Source organism: Pteropus vampyrus, unplaced genomic scaffold, assembly GCF_000151845.1.
Source record: "Pteropus vampyrus isolate Shadow unplaced genomic scaffold, Pvam_2.0 Scaffold20, whole genome shotgun sequence".
NCBI lineage: Eukaryota > Metazoa > Chordata > Mammalia > Chiroptera > Pteropodidae > Pteropus > Pteropus vampyrus.
In genome coordinates this window covers 1,476,530-1,493,354 of record NW_011888801.1, presented here as the reverse complement: position 1 = coordinate 1,493,354, position 16,825 = coordinate 1,476,530, and the positions used below count along the sequence as shown (strand labels likewise).

Sequence of the window (16,825 nt, the reverse complement as noted above, 5' to 3'; positions counted from 1 at the left end):
AACAAATTTGTAACATAGTAACACTTCTTTATTTACACATTAAATAAGATCCAGCAACAAGTGTAATAACTACCATAATTTTGAAGCTAGTGATGAGTACAAATGATACTGAGATATCTGTAACAAACTGCAATATATGAAAACATTGCGATTTCAAATAGGTATTGCTAATGACACTGTGGTTTGTTTCCCAGTCTTAATTGAAATGCTAAGTCAGTTGTGGTTTATGGTAAAATCTTTTCCCATCCATGTTCACAGGTCTCTTACTGGGCATCTATAGACCTTAAGTTAAAAACTCCTAAGTCCAGTCCAAAGTGCCTTAGCACCGAATTCTTCCTTACAGCTAAAAACCTCAGCATGCAGAACCAGGCAATTGCCTAGTGTTCTACCCATGGGTATGAGGACTGTAGGAAAAGGAAGCTGTGGGGGATTAGGGAGGCAAGATCCCTACTTTATCTTAATAATTATGCCACTAGAGCTTAAAAAAAACCCACTGATCCCTTAGTCCATTTAATGCTGTAAGGTACAAAGAAAAAGTTAACTCAGTTATGACTGCAAGGGCAGAGTATACATAAAATGCTATACAATTGTTTCTAATATTAGGTCACAAAAGTAAATGCCTTTAGCAGCTTAATGAGACGTGGACAGGTGACACATAGAGGTAATTGCCAATTAAGTTTCACCATTTGGGAGAGTCCAGTGACCAAGTCCCTGAAGAATGTAGACAAATGATAATCAGCTATACTTGATTATTGCCATGTGAGAGTAAGAAACTAGGATTGCCAGATTTTTTTTTTTTTAAGAAAAGCTTAAAAAGTGAAATTTTTATTACATATTCTATATTTTTTAATATGGTTGGCTAATTTAAAAACAAATTTTTAACTGTGTGGACCAAATAAAATACATCTGCAATACCTCTGAATCACTAGTTTGTGAAGTTCTGATTACTCTGGGAGTAACTTGCAGGGGCTATGCACAAAGTAGGTAGTCACTAAATACTTACAGATGATGGGGGAGGGGAACCTCTGTTTATAGGCAGGCTTCAATATCCTTGGCGCATCCAAAGGCAAGGGCACTAAATGATGTAAAGGACGTCAAATGCAGGATAAGTCGAAGGTTTTTATCCTGCTCAGGGAGCAAAGAACTTCCAGAGTCTGGAGGAGGTTACAGGGTTCAAGTATGGAGGGGGTACCTAATCCACAACAAAAGGCCAAGTTCTCTTCAGAGGATTTTATTTCAAGATAAAGCATTACTGCCACCCAGACAATAACGCCAAAGAATGAAAAAAATGTTTTGCCTTTTACCCTTCAAATAGAGCACAGCAGTGCAAACTTCTCTAAAACACTTCTGCATAGTTCTCAGAAGCTACAGTCACTGAAAATGTTTCTCCATTTTCAGCTGACGTGAGGTTTGTTAGGAAACCTCTGTAACAACATATTCAATTTCTTGGGGGGTAAATTCCCGGACTCTCCCTGGATTGATCTCATCTTTCGGGCTGCCTGAAAACACAGAACAAAAACAAAAATGACAACTCTAAAGTTTGTCTTGAAGTAGGCCAATAGTTCTCACTATGCCCCAAAGTGCACTAAGATATTAACCAGCCTAGAGAGATCTGTCATCTTCTCAGTCCACTTTCAACAAAAGGGAGGGGGGACCTGTAAATGAGTGTAGGTCGTGAAGCCACCATGCCAGCTAGCAACTAAGCCTAGGCTAGATACCAAACAATCTGTCTTTTAGTTCTATATTAGAAAATAATGTCTATTTGAGCAGCAATTTAAATTTTATACAGTGGTTTCCCATTCATTCCTTCATTTGAGACAAAATTCTGTAAGGTGGGCATTAATAATTAACCTCGTTTTACATCTGGCAAAGCTAAGGCTCAAAATCACAAAGCCTTCAAATCATAATCTTTCCCACTTTGGCTTGAGTGAAATAGCTCCTAAAACTTTCCTCGCCCTTTTAGAATGAGAGGGACTTCCTTATCACCTAGCAAGAGGCGGGGAGAATCATTACTTTTATCGCGGCACCCCACTCTCCTCCCAAAGGGCACCCCAGAAGCCTTCTGTCACCTCAGCCTTCGAGGCACAATCGAAGAAGTCCTGGATTTCTTTTCTGCACGTTTCGTCACGGAATTCATTCTGCTTCCAACAAGCCATCATCACCGACATCTCCGTAATACAGGTCGCCTCTGGAGAAGAAGAATGTGTAGACCCTCAGTCACTAGGAGACTCTTACCTTCCAGCCCTTCCACCCAGCCGCCCCTCTGCTTCCCTCCAGCTTCCACTCTGGAGCCTCCTCGGATTCGACTGCTCACCACCCCTCTCCCGGCGCCTTTCTCCAACACGGTTAGCTAGGATGAGCGGCTTGTTGGGTTTCAATATAGGTTTCCGCGGGTTTCCAAGCCGTGCTAGTCGACCCCGCAGGCTGGGAGTAGCCATTGCGCGCCGGGATCCCGGCAGGCTTTGCGGCGCCGTGCGTGACCCTGCGTGACCCCTACAAGCTCGACGAGGCTGGGTGCGCGGCCAGCGGAAAGCTTGGTCTGTTTTCTTGCGCCTGGGTTACTGGACTCGGACACCGGCCGATCCAGACCAGTGTGCAGGTTAAGAGAATCTTTGGGGCTTGTACGCCGATTCTCCTTTGTGGGCTTCGGGACCTGAAGTCTTGGGGCAGTACTGGGCCGGGAACACCGAGGAAAGGGGCCCGATAAATGAACACCCATTTTTTGTACTAGCCTGCTTGATTGGCACAAACAAGGCCAGAGAGAATGAGAGCGAATCAAAATTATGAGACTTTAAGATGTTAGGTTGGGAAAGATTTTTGTTGTTTTAATACGCTTTCAATAACTGTTGGTTTTAAATACTTTTAGAAGCACCCCAAACCCGAGAAGAAAAATAGGCTCATTTATTTAAATAGCTATAAGTATTGTTTCCTCCTTTGTTACAGGGTGAACTTTAAGCACTTTCGCATTCACTTAATCCTCGTCTTAACTTAATCCTTTTGCCAGTCCTGTGAAGGTACCTGGTAGTATCATTCCTATTTATAGACTTGGCCCTTCAGTTGTGATGCCTAGCTTCATCAGACTTGGTTCTAAATGATTTAACTGTTTACAAAACTCAGACCAAAGCTGTACCACGGATTTTCAAGGCATTTACAAATAAGCCCCCAAGAAATGTTTCTGGTAATGGAAACATAACTTGAACAATCTTGTAGTTCACAAGGTGACTATTTGGGAGGACCAATATTTATTTGCTTGTGTAAATTTAGTGTGCTAAAACCATTTACCTCTGGTTTTTTCTACTGTTGAGTCTCAGTTCATATCAGAGGCCTTCCTTAACTTCTCACACCCCACCACCACAACCTATTTTCTTCATAGCATCTATCACAGTCCAAATTATCTTGTTCATTTATCGTTTATGGTGTTAATTACCACCAACAACCATTTAAAATGTAAGCGCCATGAGAGAAGGGGCCTTGTCTATTTTGTTAATTGCTGAATCCCCAGTGCCTAGAGTTGTATCAAATACTTGTTAAATGAACAAATGTTTGAAATATTTTTACAAGTATCCAACTTTATCATGTTCACCCAGAAATATAACCAAGCAGAAGAAACTGTTTAAAAATAAGCCATTTATTATACAAAATGAAACCTAATAGAAAATAGCAACGCTTGGAGTAATAAAGGCATCAACCCCATGCTCCACTCCCTCTCCAGCAGCACCAAAAAAAAAAAAAAAAACGGCGATTCCTATCAAAACCTACTAGCAACAACCCCAAGCCTGCTGCTGTACATAGAGCAGGCTGGGTCCCAAACCAGAGAAAATTCACATTGCTTGCTTTTTCCAGAGGGAAATTGAAGCCTTCAGTTGATAGGTGCCACAGGACTACTGGTTCTGGTTTCCCTTACGGAAATGTAGCACCTGGTTTACCTTGCTCTTTATGAATACTTTTATGGCCATAGGAATAAAGGAAAAAGTGGAAAGAACTGACCACAAAGCAGGCATGAGCCTCCTGCCACACATAAACAACTGGCCCATTTTGTATATAAAAGTGCTAAAGGAATGCCAATGTGAACTGACAGAAGGAAGGATGATTCTACACCTTATATAACCATCACTTACCCTTTTTACTGCACATAATGAAATTTAAGTCCTAACCTTAGTTTGCACTTGAGTACTAATATTTTGCATTATAAATCAGCATTTTCATTTAAATAGAAGCTAAACAATCAGTCCTGAATTTGACTTCTTTTGTGGGTCGCTTCTGTAACAGATTTTAACCCAAGTTATTTTTGAAGTCTGTCTTTACCTCTTTTACTTTTCTGCAAGAACCCAAATAGGTTAAGCAAATTTTCCATGCTGTTATGAAGGGGATTTTTTATTAAAGAACACCCTGCCAGTGAAATTCAGCTTCAATTATAGCGTTCCTTGGCCACATCCTTAGAAGTCACATTAAGTGTGGAACCCTAGTTTTTAAAGCATCTACATATATATTTTTTCTATCTGGTGATAGATTTGTGTGTGTGTGTGTATATACACATACATACACTAATTTGCCACCAGATATATTAAGCTATGGAACTTCTCTGTGATGATTCATTAATACGACATTACAACCAGGGTAACTCTAAGGGCCAAGGTATTTTTTCCTATTCCACTGCCCCAGAAAAATCTAATAGTCTCTCTGCCTATTAAGCTTTATGTTCAAACCATAGCAATAGAAGGGTTTGGCTATATCCCCAAATCTGACTAACAGCTTTTAATTTAGCTACACACTTGTGGTGGCTTAAATCTCTTGCCTCACCTCTCATCCTCTTGAGTTTAGGGCCTTGGGTGGGCTTCATCAAAATGTAGTCTCCGTAAGTACTATAAAGGTATAAAAAAGGGTATCAGTAATAGAATGAAGTTGGAATAGTCATCCCACTTAAAGTGAAAAGTGCTACAGAATATGAAATAATTACTAGAGCTATATTGCTGGGCTGTTTTTTCCACCATAATTTTTATGACTTTGGCAGGGGGTGGGGGGGTGGGTGGCGGAATTAGACTTCTGTAGCATATAAAAATAGTAAGAGAGAAGAGTTCATTAGACAGAAAAAAACAAAGACCCATAAAATATTTTCACTTTGATTCACACTGGCCTATTTTAACATTTCAAAATCATTTTATATATATTTTCTGCTTTACTCTCCATCTCTAACCTAAAAGAAAGCAGGGCAATTCATTAAATTGACATGGCATGGCATATATTAACTACTAAATCCTTCTGTTCATGAAGTGAGAAGGAATTCCAGCTATGTCCTAGACAAGAAGCAAACCAGCAGTAAGAAAAGTTATCAAATTTATAGTCAGTTTAATGCAAGGGAGAATGAATGTGGGAATAGTGGCAAAGCTGTTGCATCTTCATCAGAAATTGTGGAAAATTAGGAAAGGAAAAGCCATTTAAAATAAAAAGTCTGACATGAAAAGCAAGGTAAATGATATCAAAAATACAACTCCAGGGAACCAGAATACAACCCACAAGGAGTTTTGTTTCACCACCAACATAACAGTTTATAAAGCAGGAGATGGGAAAAAGAGGTTAGGTAAGGTACTGAATGAAGGGTTTGAGGATAGCGCAGAAGTTTTAAGACCCTAAACTTGGCCCATCTTACCTCATTTGTAGACAAGCACTAAGGTGTTTTTCCAATCACAATTGAGAGAATGAAATGGCTAGAGAAATAAGTAGTAATTGAAAAATTCTGTTGGATCAGCACCTTGAATCAAATGAGTGTTTCAGGCTTCTTTTTTTTACTAAACCAAAAACTGGATGCCTTCATCTCCTGAGAGAGGCCCTATTACCTCAGGCTGAGACCTTAACTACACATCATTAGGATAAAATATCAGTGGATATAACTGGAATTCCTTGAAAGCATGATAAAACAATGTTCATTAAGGGTTTGCACAGTGGATGCCCCTCTTGTCCCATGGTAGAAATAAGGACTCCCATCTCCTTAGCTCTACCAAGTTAAAGGCTCTTGCAAGGGTAATTAGAGATTTTGGTTCCTTTTCATGAAGATCTCATAAAGGTAATCCCAAAATTTCCTCTGCTGTGTTTCATTGTTGTGGATCATGGCAGTGAGAGCTTCTCCCTGGTCCAGACCTTGCCAATAATCTTGCAGCCACATCTCCTTCCAGCTGAAATATCAAAATGGGGGTTGAGTTATGGAACTTCAGCACAGCTGAGTCCTGCTTTTCTCTGAATAGCGCCAAAGAACTCTTAAGCAGATCCAGTGGTCTCTAGCTAGTACAGAGCTCTGCTTCAAAGAAAAGGAAATATAAAGTAAATCCAGTACTAGTCCATGTGACAGGCAGTAAGCCACAAAAATATTACACAGCCCAACCAATGAGATAAACTTCCTGACTTGCCTGCTCCTTGTTCCTAAATGTGGAGACAGTTCAGAGGCAGGCAAGGCAGGGGCCAGATTAGGGAAGCAGTTCACTCTACAAACCTCATCTTTGTATTCCTCGCCCCCACCCCCACCATGTTAAAGGTGCTCAATAAATAGCTAAGTTGATTTTCAAGACAGTCCAACTCCCAAGGGAGAGCAAGGAGCATATTTAGATGGTTACCTCTTAAATTGCACCTTTTTTTCAATAATCGAAATGAAGGTGCAGCGGCATCCAGTGTCTAGATTAAGACATAACCTAAATTTTTCAAAACGTTTACATTGTTTTACACTTTTCCTCTAGTAAATCATTATTTGCAGCATAAACAAATACAAATTAACTGGATGGAGGACTCCATTCCCAGGACCAAACTGTGCCAGCAGCATATATAAATAGCCCTCTGCTGCCATCCACTGTCCAACTCGGTCTCTGCAGGCTATTCTAGGAGCCTCTTTCTCAAGCTTAATCATCTTTTATTTCCTCTCCTAAAAGGTGTGGTTTGCTTCAAGTGGCTTCAACAATTTCCCACTCCACCTCCCATGCTATATTCCTCAGTGCTACCATATTCTGCCATCTATTGCAGTAGCCTCTTCATTTCCCTTCTAATCTACACTGTCCACCACTGTTAATTATCATCTTTTGAAAGCATTCCCTTTATTCTCTCTAGGGTGAACATAAAATTTACCTTCCAAATCAAGGTACTTTTAAGAGTGAAAGGTGGTACTATTAATAATGCCAGGTTAACAGGTGTAAAACCTGAGTACTGCAGACAATCCTCCCTCAGAACACTCATCTTTTTAAAAACAAACAAAAAACCTCATCTTTGTATTCCTCACCCCCACCCCCACCATGTTAAAGGTGCTCAATAAATAGCTAAGTTGATTTTCAAGACAGTCCAACTCCTGAGCCTGGTATTCAGGCTGTATATAGCCTGGGCCCACTTTATCTGCCCAATGTTGTCTCTCCCTCATCACTTCTCTGAACAGGCCCTCTGCTCTGGTTGATTTTTTGAATTACTATTGCAAAATGGCCACATAAACTGATTTTCACGTTGTTGCCTTCAATTTTATTTCACATCTTTACTGAGCTTTTCCTGTTTGTCTTATCTCCCCAACTAGACTCAACACCTTAAAGGCAGAGTGAGCCTGTATCATAATTTCCTTTATACAACATCCCTTCAGCACCTAGTGCTAATTCATTGCCCAAAGAAAGCAAGTAAGTAAATCATTTGATTTGATGGCTACAGGGGAACCCAGCTAGCCTTACCTGTCATTCTCAGGTATCTCTTCCACACTGCCCAAGCCAGGTTTTGGCACTGGGCAGTCCATGTGTGAGGGCTGGGCTATGTGAGGCTCAGGGACAGGAATGACCCCAGGAGAAGCTACGTGGGCTTTCTTAGCAGCCAGCCGAGCCAGTTCATGGTCACAGACAAAACACTCAAAACCATTGAGGTAGTTAGGCAGCAAAGGATCATTCACTCCCCACTCCCGATGCTTCAGACTATCCAGAAGGAACTGGTTGGTGATGCCCCCAGGTTGCTTGTATGCCAGGTATTTCATATATTCCTCATCATTCTTGTCCAGAAAGTCAATAAACTCTGCCAGCTTCTGAGGTGACTCGAAGTCATCAATAAGGATGATGGAATGATTATTGGGCATCCAGTCCCTCACAGAGGGAGAGCCGCGGTACACAGGCACAGCACCTAGATGCATGGGGCGCCACAGTTTTTCTGTCATGTAGTCGTTGCAGATGGCGTTTTCGAGGGCCAAATGGAACTTATAGCGGGACAAGAAGGTGAAGAGCTCTGGATCTTCGGTGGTGGCTGTGGCTGTGTCCTGTAACCGCAGAGTGGGCAGCTCCCGGTTTTGCAGGCATTTCCCGTAGGAGTCCACCTGAGCCGAGTAGAAAAGAGTTGTCAAGAGGATAGAGCAAGTCGGCCTGGACCCCAGGGGTCCGGGCCTCAGCTCGGCGCACCCCCTGCCCTCCCAGCCCCGCCACGCCCGCACCCACCGGGATGTAGCGCATGAGTTCGCGCACGTAGCGGTCCCGGTCCGACGGCACGTCGCAGTGGGATTGCAGATAGAGCAGCGGCGCATAGCCGCGGCGGCGCCACTCCGCGCGCTCCTGGAGCGGAGGCGCCGACTGGCGTAGGTAGGCAGTCCCTGGCAGCCACTGTAGCGGCAGCGGGTAGTCCGAGTGACGGCTGAAGGTGGCAGTAAGATTGAAAAGGCGGATGCCTGGACCGTGGCTCAGCAAGAAGTTGTTGAGGGGCGACTCCTCGTGCAGAAGCGCCCAACTCTGGTGCGCCAGACGCGGCAGGGGCGCCTCAGACGCACGAAAATCGGTGCCATAGAAAAGCAGCGCGCGCGTGCGCGAGTCCCCCAGTACCCGTCGGTCTTGGGACGCCACGCACGCGCCGCGCGCGCACTCGATGCGTTCCGAGTCCCCGGGGAAGTGGGGAAACAGCCCTGGGCTCCACCACAACAGTACCGGCAGGTCCACCGCTTCCTCCTTCCTTGGCAGTTGAGTCCGCGGACTGCGCGCCACCCCCACTGCGCCCAGAGCTGAGGGCGGCCGGAAAACCGCACCATCCCACGGCTCCGCCCACTCCGCTTCCTCACCGGTCGCTCCCTCTGCCACGGGCCCAGAGCCGCTACCTGCACAGACACTAAGCACTCCCAGGGCGATAAGCAGAGCCGCGGTACAGCCGGCCGCCATGTCCACTGGCAGCCAGCCCCCTTCACACAGGACCAGACCCGCCCTGGGGTGAGTTGTAGCGGAACGAGGACTTACGCCACAGGGGCATATGGCGCATGCGCAGCTCCGCTCAACTGGCCTCTTCCCAGCTTACTCCTGGCAGGAAGGACCAGAGGAAAAGTGACACGTCAAGGGTAAAAATGAGTCTACTGGTTACATCTTAATTTATTTTATTTCTTTACAAATTAAAGATGCATTGAAAAATAAACCAATGAAGAGAAATGAGAGGTCCAGAGCAGGGGAGTCCCAGGCTGGGAGCAGGCAAGCCTGGCCACCATCAACCCTAGCCCTTGTCCTGCTCCAGCCAGTTCGGGTTGGAAGGTAATTGTCAGCCACTCGGTCAATACCAAAGCTCGAGTGGTGTCCCGGCAGGATAGAATAGACCTCGGGCTGTCTCTGCCTCTCTCCGCAACAATCCCCAGTTTGGAGAATTAGTGTTTCCAGTGGGGGCTCAGAGTGGGATGTGGGCTGGCTCTGTGAGGTATTGCAAGTTGATGACCAGGCTCCCTACAGAACCATTCAGTGTCGAGGCCTCTCCAGCTGGAAAGGTACCTATCCCAGATCTTAATCTACTTTGCAACTCATTTCCGAGGTTCATTCATCTCTGACAATGTGCCTCTATCCACCATTCATTGCAGAAGAGAGAAAGCAGTGGAAGCAGAAAGAGAAAGCTAATCAACCAACCTCTGTAACTCTGACTTGGCTACTGACTTCCAAGCCCAAGAAGGACCGACCACTTTTCTCTCCATCTCCTATGGTATATATCCCAGCTCTTGTGCACCTATATGTTTTATCCCTAATATAGGAAGTTGTCGATGTCACTGAGCTGAATTAGCCCCTCCCCCCATAGTAACCCTGGGATCCCATTCATTCCTGCCTGCCCCTCTCTTCTTGGAGGTTGGTCCAAAGGGACACATAATATTGCCAGGGTCTGGGTGCCCCCAAATCCCCCAATACCGAATCATATACAGTGAACTGAGAAACTACATTCATTACGACAGGATTAGCAGGAAAAGGAGGATAAAGTGAGGGGATAGGGGCACCTTCCATCAGCAGGACATGACAGTGGTAGGATACTTGAGCCCAGAAAGAAGGTGTCTCCTTTACCTCCCCCTCCCCCCAAAGAGACTGAGGTCAGCTTACATGACTTATAAGATATGGAACTGTCCTGGTTTTTCTGCCACCCTGGAGTACTTTCTGGAAGCTAGTCTAGGACCCTATGCCATTTACCCACTCATTCTAGCTCAGTAGCTGCCGAATCTCCTTGTGCATATGACAGAGAAAGTCCACATAGGATGCTCCGCCGCTCAGGCTCTTGTCTTCCACCAGGAAGTGCTTGAACAGCATCTCCAGTTTGTCTTCCTGTTTCACCACGATAAGCTATGGCCAGAACACAAGGTCATGAGGCAGAGCCAATGGGAATTAATCACGCCCAGAAATCCTACTATCCAGTCACTTATTCACATCCTGCCCCCCTTTCAGGTGAGGACTTTATAAGGTAAGAAATCCAAGGTTCATATCAGTGTTACCTTCATGTACCGTGATCTCTGTGCCCTTAAGCTATCAATGAGGCCTTGCACCTTCTTGGACAGCGGATTATCCAGAACTGGAAGAATACTCTGGAACACAAAATTAATTTATCCTTATGGTAAGGTACTCTGAGTCCAATTAAGATAGAGTATTAAATGAAACAAAGAAGCCTGGGAGGAAAAACAGCATCCTCCCTGCCCCCCCAAGTGTTCCCTGCTATTTAAGGAGACTAGCACACTGACTTTATTGGTTCCTGCCATATCACAAAGTATGTTCCCACACCCATATTCTCCTTGATGCTTTGCCCTCACCAAGCCACTGGTGATCTGACTGAAGGAGGAGACGCTGAAGAGGCTCTGGACAACACCCTGTTGGACACTTGCTCCCACCCAGAGGAAGAGATTGAGCCCATTCTCCAGTAAATATATATCCCCGTTGCTCAGACGCTCTTCAGATGCTCGAACTGCTAGTGGTTCAGTGGTACTCTCAATGGGAGACTTTGTCTAAACAGAAGGAAGGGAAGAAAATGTTACTAAGGACCGTAAGACATGTTTGCCCACCCCACATACAAATTCAGAAAGCTAAGTAACTCTTCTGTGAAAATTACATCGATAATGCACATAAAAACAAATTCATTAGTGTCAGACACAGATAATATTAATCTTTCCCTTCCTCCTTCTATGATGTCCCTTTCTCATGCAATGTCTCATACTCCAGCCCTCAGTCACACCAGTGGTAGGAGCCGAGGATAGAAGAAGACATTGGTCTCAGCCACGTCCATGGAAGTAACCAGCTGTCGGATGTAGGCACGGTCATCTGTAGTAACTTCAGCTCCGGGCTGCAGGACATCACTCTTCAATACACAGTTCAGGTAAACTGGGAGTAGCTTCATGCATTCAGGAAGGATCAACTGAGGAGTGTTACCAAGATAAAGTCAATGATCATGAGAAAACCCTTCTAAAGGCAAAAATTCATCCCAACAACTCCACCAACATGCTTGCCTCACCTGTCCTGCAGAGGAGGGGCTAGCACAGTTCTTTCTGTAACAGGCCAGGATCTGGGCACACTGAGTGATAAGAGTGTCACGAACCGTCTTCACAGGGCTGTTCAGGACCCCCCGGTATGCTGGATGGAAAAGAGAGAGAGCACAGTCACTGGTCAGCCACCCCATCACATGTGCCTTCCAACCACACTTACCCAGGAATGCTGAATTGTTGATTGTCACCTTTCCCAGCCCCAGCCTCACCCGGCCCAGCCTCTACCCTCACCAAACTTGGCCATGTAGTTGATGAGCGTGTCAGTCTCACAGTTTCGGTACAGATCAGCCAGTTGGGTGCAACAGTTCAGGGCCAGGTTGTGGATGCGGAGCCGTCGCTGTCCTGCACAGCTCGTATAGAGCAGGGCACACTAGGGGAAGGGAGAAAGGGGGAACTCACACCCCTCCCTTACCAAAGCCCTCTGAAAAACTGCCCCTTTGCTATATTATTAAACTAGATAAAAGACATAAGCCGTCCCTTCCCCAGCCTTTTCTAGTCCTCTCTACCCACCCCTCATCCTCTTCCCTACAGCCTATTTATATCCAGTGAAATGATGCTTCCTCTCCAGCCCCTGCCTCCCGCCTGCCACCTGCAGGAGGGCTCCACTCTCTTCACTGAGCCGATCGTCATGCTTGAATTCCACAGTCACCGTCTTGTCCCCATCCAGCCCAGCCAGCTCCACATCTGTTGTGTTGCTCATGTAGAAAGCCCCAAAGAAATCTACAGCACGGATACCTGAGGCCACATGGACAGGGTCAGAGCTAAAGGTATAACAAGTGTCACTTGCCTCCCTCCCAGATTTAGCCCCCCACCTGCTTTTCTCCAACCAGGACTGACCGGTACTCGTCCGGACCCGCATCACAGCATCAAAGCCAACAACCTTCTGTACATCCCGACGCAGGTCACTCAGGAACCGTTCCTGGTCATTCTCTACCTGCAGCACCCCCAGCCCAGAGTCACATCACTGACTACATATCATCCTGCAGATAAGATCCCATTGCACCCCCCTCCACTCTACAAGCTGCTGAACTGTAATAATAACAGTGAAGATGATGATAATGATGATGATGGTAATGATAGATTTTAAGCACTTATTACGTGCTAGGTACCACACCAAATACTTTACATGTAATTACTTAATCCTGATGACAAATACTTTAATAAGTATTAAAATCCCATTTTACAGATGAAGAAACAAAGAGACAATAAGTAATTTTCCCAGGGTCATATAGCTAGTAAGTGGTAGGGTCAAAATATCAACCCAGGTTGATTCTAAGCCACATGCTCCTAACCACTACATTCATGGCTCTCTTCCTTATACTATGTGGTCTTTTTCTCTAACACTATTCCTATTAATACGTCAGCAGCTAAAGAACCACTTCACATGTAAGCATACTTTCCCAGTCCTGCTTCCACCTGCCCCCCAGTGTCCCATACCATACCTGAAAACAAGTATATTTGTAGACAGAGCCACCAGTGAGCTGGGGTACAACTGAAAGCGTGGCCACATCCACATACTGGTTAGGGAAGAGGAAGAGGTCTACACAGCAACCTTGGGCCACACACTCTTTGGCCAGGCTCTGATAGGTACCTGTCTGAGGCTGGAACAGAGTCTAGGGAGGAAAAGAAGAAAATATTCAAATATCTCAGCTCCACCCTACTTGAGAACTGTATATGTAATATTGAATATTCAAAGACATGTAAGATTTCAGATCTACCTCATAAGAGTTTGTAATAATAGAACATTCTCTATAAATAAAAATCTACCAAAGGCTTTGGGATGAGATGGGATAGAGAGGTAAGGAGTGGCAGAGAGGGTTGGCAATCACAGATGTGACATGTGAAAGGTAGAGTATCTAGTCCCAGTCCCCCTCAAGAAAATTAGGAGTACTGTATTGCATTGTGAAAAGTCACCACCTTCCCCTCTAATGGAAAGTCCTCCTTCTATCTCTCAATCCCATACCTTCTCCTTGTCTGTGTTAATCAACTTCCTGTCATCTCTGTTCTTCAGTTTCCCTGGGGCCTCTGCAATAGGCAGGGAGGTATGGAACAGAAACAGCTTCCCTGCACATTCAGCAGCCTAGGAAAGAGAGGACTACTTGTTTATTCTTTCCTTTGTTCATCCATTATTCATTCATCTCCCTGCAACTTGTCATTTATTCAGTGTCAAATATGTCAGACAGGCTGACTCACCAGTGAGTCATCAATCACTGAAGAAACAGGAGCTGTATCCCAGGGGATAAGATGGTCAGAGGAAAGTGAGGCAGAGGACGTTGCTGGGGACTCTAGCCTTACCTTCAGTGCCTCCATCCCAGCCTGGATAACTGGGGCAAATACTGTCTCTGTCTCTCTTGTGTCTGCAAACATTTCTGGAATCTGATCCAGTAAGCTGAAGAGATAGGTGATGGGAAGCAATCAAAATTGCTATCCAGATTCCAGAGTCCTCAATTCCATGAAGAGTCATCTGGCCCCCAGACTCTGAAAACTCCTGAGGCACAGCCCCTGTCCAACTGCTGAGCCCTCTGCTCAACACTCTGGCTTTGTGTGGTTGTGCCCACCCCACTTTACCCCCAAATCTGGCTCTTACCTGGTGATGACTGCCCGAGACTCATTAACATTGACCAAGAAGCCATCCAGCAGTGGCACAAACATGTCAGCCACATCAGATACAACCATCATCTGTGGCTGGGCCAATGAGCTCTTCACATTGTAGAAGTGGAGCACCTTATTATAGGTGACAAAGCCAACGCGGATTGCTGACTCTTCTGCTCCGCCTTCCCTGTAGAATGTGACATTGTTACCCAAACCTGCCACCTTCTCCACCGCCCAGCTCCATGACATCAGGCTCCATCTGAGGAATCAACCCAGATACTAGCACCATCCCCAGCAAGCAAAAGAAGTACCTCAGCTCCTCTTACCTAGGCAGAAAGTCTAACAGTGACTTGAGTTCCTCACAGAGGAGCCCGACAAGACCACTCCTGATGGCATTGTAGGAAACGTCAATCATGAAGATGAAGGCAGGAGGGCTGGGGAACTTATTGTTCTGCAAAGGAAGGAAATGTGGGGAGGGGGAGGGTGCGGTGTTGGTAAGCAAGCTAGTTGACTAAAGAAAAGCCAACATCAAACAGGATAATGAAGGGGTGAGGGAAATGATCACAGCAATTCTTAGCTGTCTCATTGTCCTCCACCCACCGCTCCTCCCCATGCTACCTTCCCTCACCTTGCAGTAATCTACAGTGGCCAAGAATTCATAAGAGCCCAGAGATAGCTCAGGACGGTCATAAGCATCCACACGTTTGCCGGTATGATCCAGATGTTGAAAATACTGGGGGGGAACTGTGGGGAGTATGGCAGAGTGTTACTCAAAGGTCCACTCTCAATCTTAGTTAAGTCTGGCCCTGGCTGAACTCACTTCACTGCCCCATATCCCCATATGTGCCCTACTTCCCAGTTCCTAGATAATGGACCCTCGTCTATCTAACTAGAAAGAGAATACTGAAGAGGCAGTCCAGATCTTCCCCCCAGTACCAGCCACTGTGAACATACCATCATTGATACAGCTGCAAAAGCAGCACTGGAAGCGCCTCCCTCCCTCAACGAACTGCATGTAAGGGCACATGTATGCTTTGCAGCGATTGCAGCGCAAAGGACCAGATTCCCCATGGTCGACAACATACGGTGAAGCCTAAGGAGCAAAGGGGAGGGGCTCAGACAGAAGGAAGATACAGTGGGTTAAGATGTAGCAATAGATGAGGAGGAACAACCTGGAGGGAGAAGCTGTGGCTCAGATATTTTGCCTGGGAAGGGAATCCAGTGAAGGGGAATCCAGTGAAGGGGAATGAAGACAGATGATGAGGATATTGGTCACAGGAATGTCCCTAAAAGTCTAAATTCCATAGTTCCCTTTCCTTACTCTCCATCTCCAGAATTTCACTTCTTCTGGAAAGAAAATAGTCTGAAACTGGCCCTACCAAGGCAGAGCTGCCATGGACATAAGAAGAAAAAGCCCAAAATTACCTAGGATTCTCATTTCTGGTCCTATCTTCAATCTCCTTCACTCTTGCCCTAGGGATCTTGACTCCTGCTTCCTTCCCCAACCAAATATCTATGACACTTGTCCTCCCCATCCCTGGGTTTCTGTGACACCTACTGATGCCCCAGGCAGATGTCACACTACAGATGAGACCAGTAGCCAAGTATCCAAGCATCCCCACTGAGACCCAGGAAGAGAAAGAGAAAAACAGAGCAAGACAGAGAAGCTGGATGTAAAGTGAGCCTGGAGGTTCCAGTTATAGAAAAATCCACCCGAAGTTTGATAAGCTAGGCATGAACATGAGGGTATCCTAGCAGCTGCCAAGCTATCTTTTTATGCTGATTTCAGATTAGGGCCCAAGCCAGGAAAGAGGACTACTGGATGCTAATCTATCATATATATATGATATATATATGCTGTCCTAACATCCCTAACCTACCTGGAATGATAGGATAGCATACAAGAAAAAACAGAATGATGTGCTTCTAATCATTAGGAAATGATCATACTACGAGAGGTTCCCAGATCCACCTGTCTCCTCAATCTAGCTGTCTCCTCTCCTACTAGTTGGCCCTGCCTCTTTTTATATTGTTTGTTTCCCCTTTGGACCCTGCCCCCAAATCCAGCAATTTCTTGGGCTTTTGTTCTCATCCCTACCACCTCCTTTAGGCATGGGCCCTGAGATAGAAGGCTACTGAAGATACTGTCCCCTCCTATCCAACCAAGACTCCTTCCATTGTGACTGCCAGAATCACATTTAGGAAGAAGTCTTATTCCCCCCTCTCTCCCTTTCATCATACGCTAGTCCCTTCTCTGTCTTACCTCTTTTGGGGGCAGCCTTGCCAGTGGCTTGATGACAGCTGCCAGGGGGACCTGAGCCTGCTTAGCCATGTCAGATGTACAAGGGATATTATAGGATGTGCATCGGATGTATCGGGGACTTGCATTCCCTAAAAGAGGAGGTAGAAAACCTGAGTTAGAACACAGAATCCCTCCACACAACCATTGCTGATCCACCCCATCACCCCCACAAATGCTAGAGCTAA

General features: G+C 45.5%; 3 protein-coding genes across 18 annotated transcripts in view; all 3 read right to left on the bottom strand.

The window, feature by feature from the left end:
* Positions 1 to 1,215: 1,215 nt before the first annotated feature.
* Positions 1,216 to 2,483, bottom strand: CHCHD1 (coiled-coil-helix-coiled-coil-helix domain containing 1). Its single transcript, XM_011355246.2, has 3 exons — positions 2,315 to 2,483; positions 2,070 to 2,188; positions 1,216 to 1,499 (listed from the first exon to the last, which is right to left on the bottom strand). The coding sequence occupies exons 1-3, from the start codon at positions 2,436 to 2,438 to the stop codon at positions 1,395 to 1,397; spliced, it is 348 nt and encodes a 115-aa protein (XP_011353548.1). The 5' UTR covers positions 2,439 to 2,483; the 3' UTR covers positions 1,216 to 1,394.
* FUT11 (fucosyltransferase 11) lies at positions 2,126 to 9,283 on the bottom strand. Of its 6 annotated transcripts, XR_895627.2 has the most exons (5): positions 8,433 to 9,283; positions 7,689 to 8,314; positions 5,648 to 6,170; positions 4,801 to 4,862; positions 2,126 to 2,188 (listed from the first exon to the last, which is right to left on the bottom strand). XR_895627.2 is itself a non-coding variant. In XM_023527914.1 (3 exons), the coding sequence occupies exons 1-3, from the start codon at positions 9,138 to 9,140 to the stop codon at positions 6,277 to 6,279; spliced, it is 1,350 nt and encodes a 449-aa protein (XP_023383682.1). In that variant the 5' UTR covers positions 9,141 to 9,283; the 3' UTR covers positions 3,608 to 6,276. The 6 variants fall into 6 exon arrangements, 4 of the variants coding, with proteins under 4 accessions (XP_023383682.1, XP_011353551.1, XP_011353549.1 ...); XR_895626.2 differs by lacking the exon at positions 2,126 to 2,188 and having other exon boundaries at positions 4,735 to 4,862; XM_023527914.1 differs by lacking the exon at positions 2,126 to 2,188 and having other exon boundaries at positions 3,608 to 6,292.
* Positions 9,284 to 9,332: 49 nt separating this feature from the next.
* The window catches only part of SEC24C (SEC24 homolog C, COPII coat complex component), a 50,126-nt gene continuing 42,633 nt past the window's right edge, over positions 9,333 to 16,825 (bottom strand). For 8 of the 11 annotated variants that reach the window (XM_023527909.1, XM_011355251.2, XM_011355256.2 and 5 more), the window contains 15 exons: positions 16,602 to 16,729; positions 15,293 to 15,431; positions 14,967 to 15,082; positions 14,665 to 14,789; positions 14,334 to 14,525; positions 14,042 to 14,135; positions 13,710 to 13,826; positions 13,189 to 13,359; positions 12,336 to 12,680; positions 11,978 to 12,116; positions 11,716 to 11,834; positions 11,440 to 11,619; positions 11,021 to 11,212; positions 10,709 to 10,798; positions 9,333 to 10,559 (listed from right to left, as the gene is read on the bottom strand). In XM_023527909.1, the coding sequence (XP_023383677.1) occupies positions 10,419 to 10,559; positions 10,709 to 10,798; positions 11,021 to 11,212; positions 11,440 to 11,619; positions 11,716 to 11,834; positions 11,978 to 12,116; positions 12,336 to 12,680; positions 13,189 to 13,359; positions 13,710 to 13,826; positions 14,042 to 14,135; positions 14,334 to 14,525; positions 14,665 to 14,789; positions 14,967 to 15,082; positions 15,293 to 15,431; positions 16,602 to 16,729 (2,288 nt within the window). In that variant the 3' untranslated portion in view covers positions 9,333 to 10,418. The remainder of the gene's footprint in view (positions 10,560 to 10,708; positions 10,799 to 11,020; positions 11,213 to 11,439; positions 11,620 to 11,715; positions 11,835 to 11,977; positions 12,117 to 12,335; positions 12,681 to 13,188; positions 13,360 to 13,709; positions 13,827 to 14,041; positions 14,136 to 14,333; positions 14,526 to 14,664; positions 14,790 to 14,966; positions 15,083 to 15,292; positions 15,432 to 16,601; positions 16,730 to 16,825) is intronic. The other 3 variants (XM_011355258.2, XM_011355260.2, XM_011355259.2) reach the window with 1 other exon arrangement.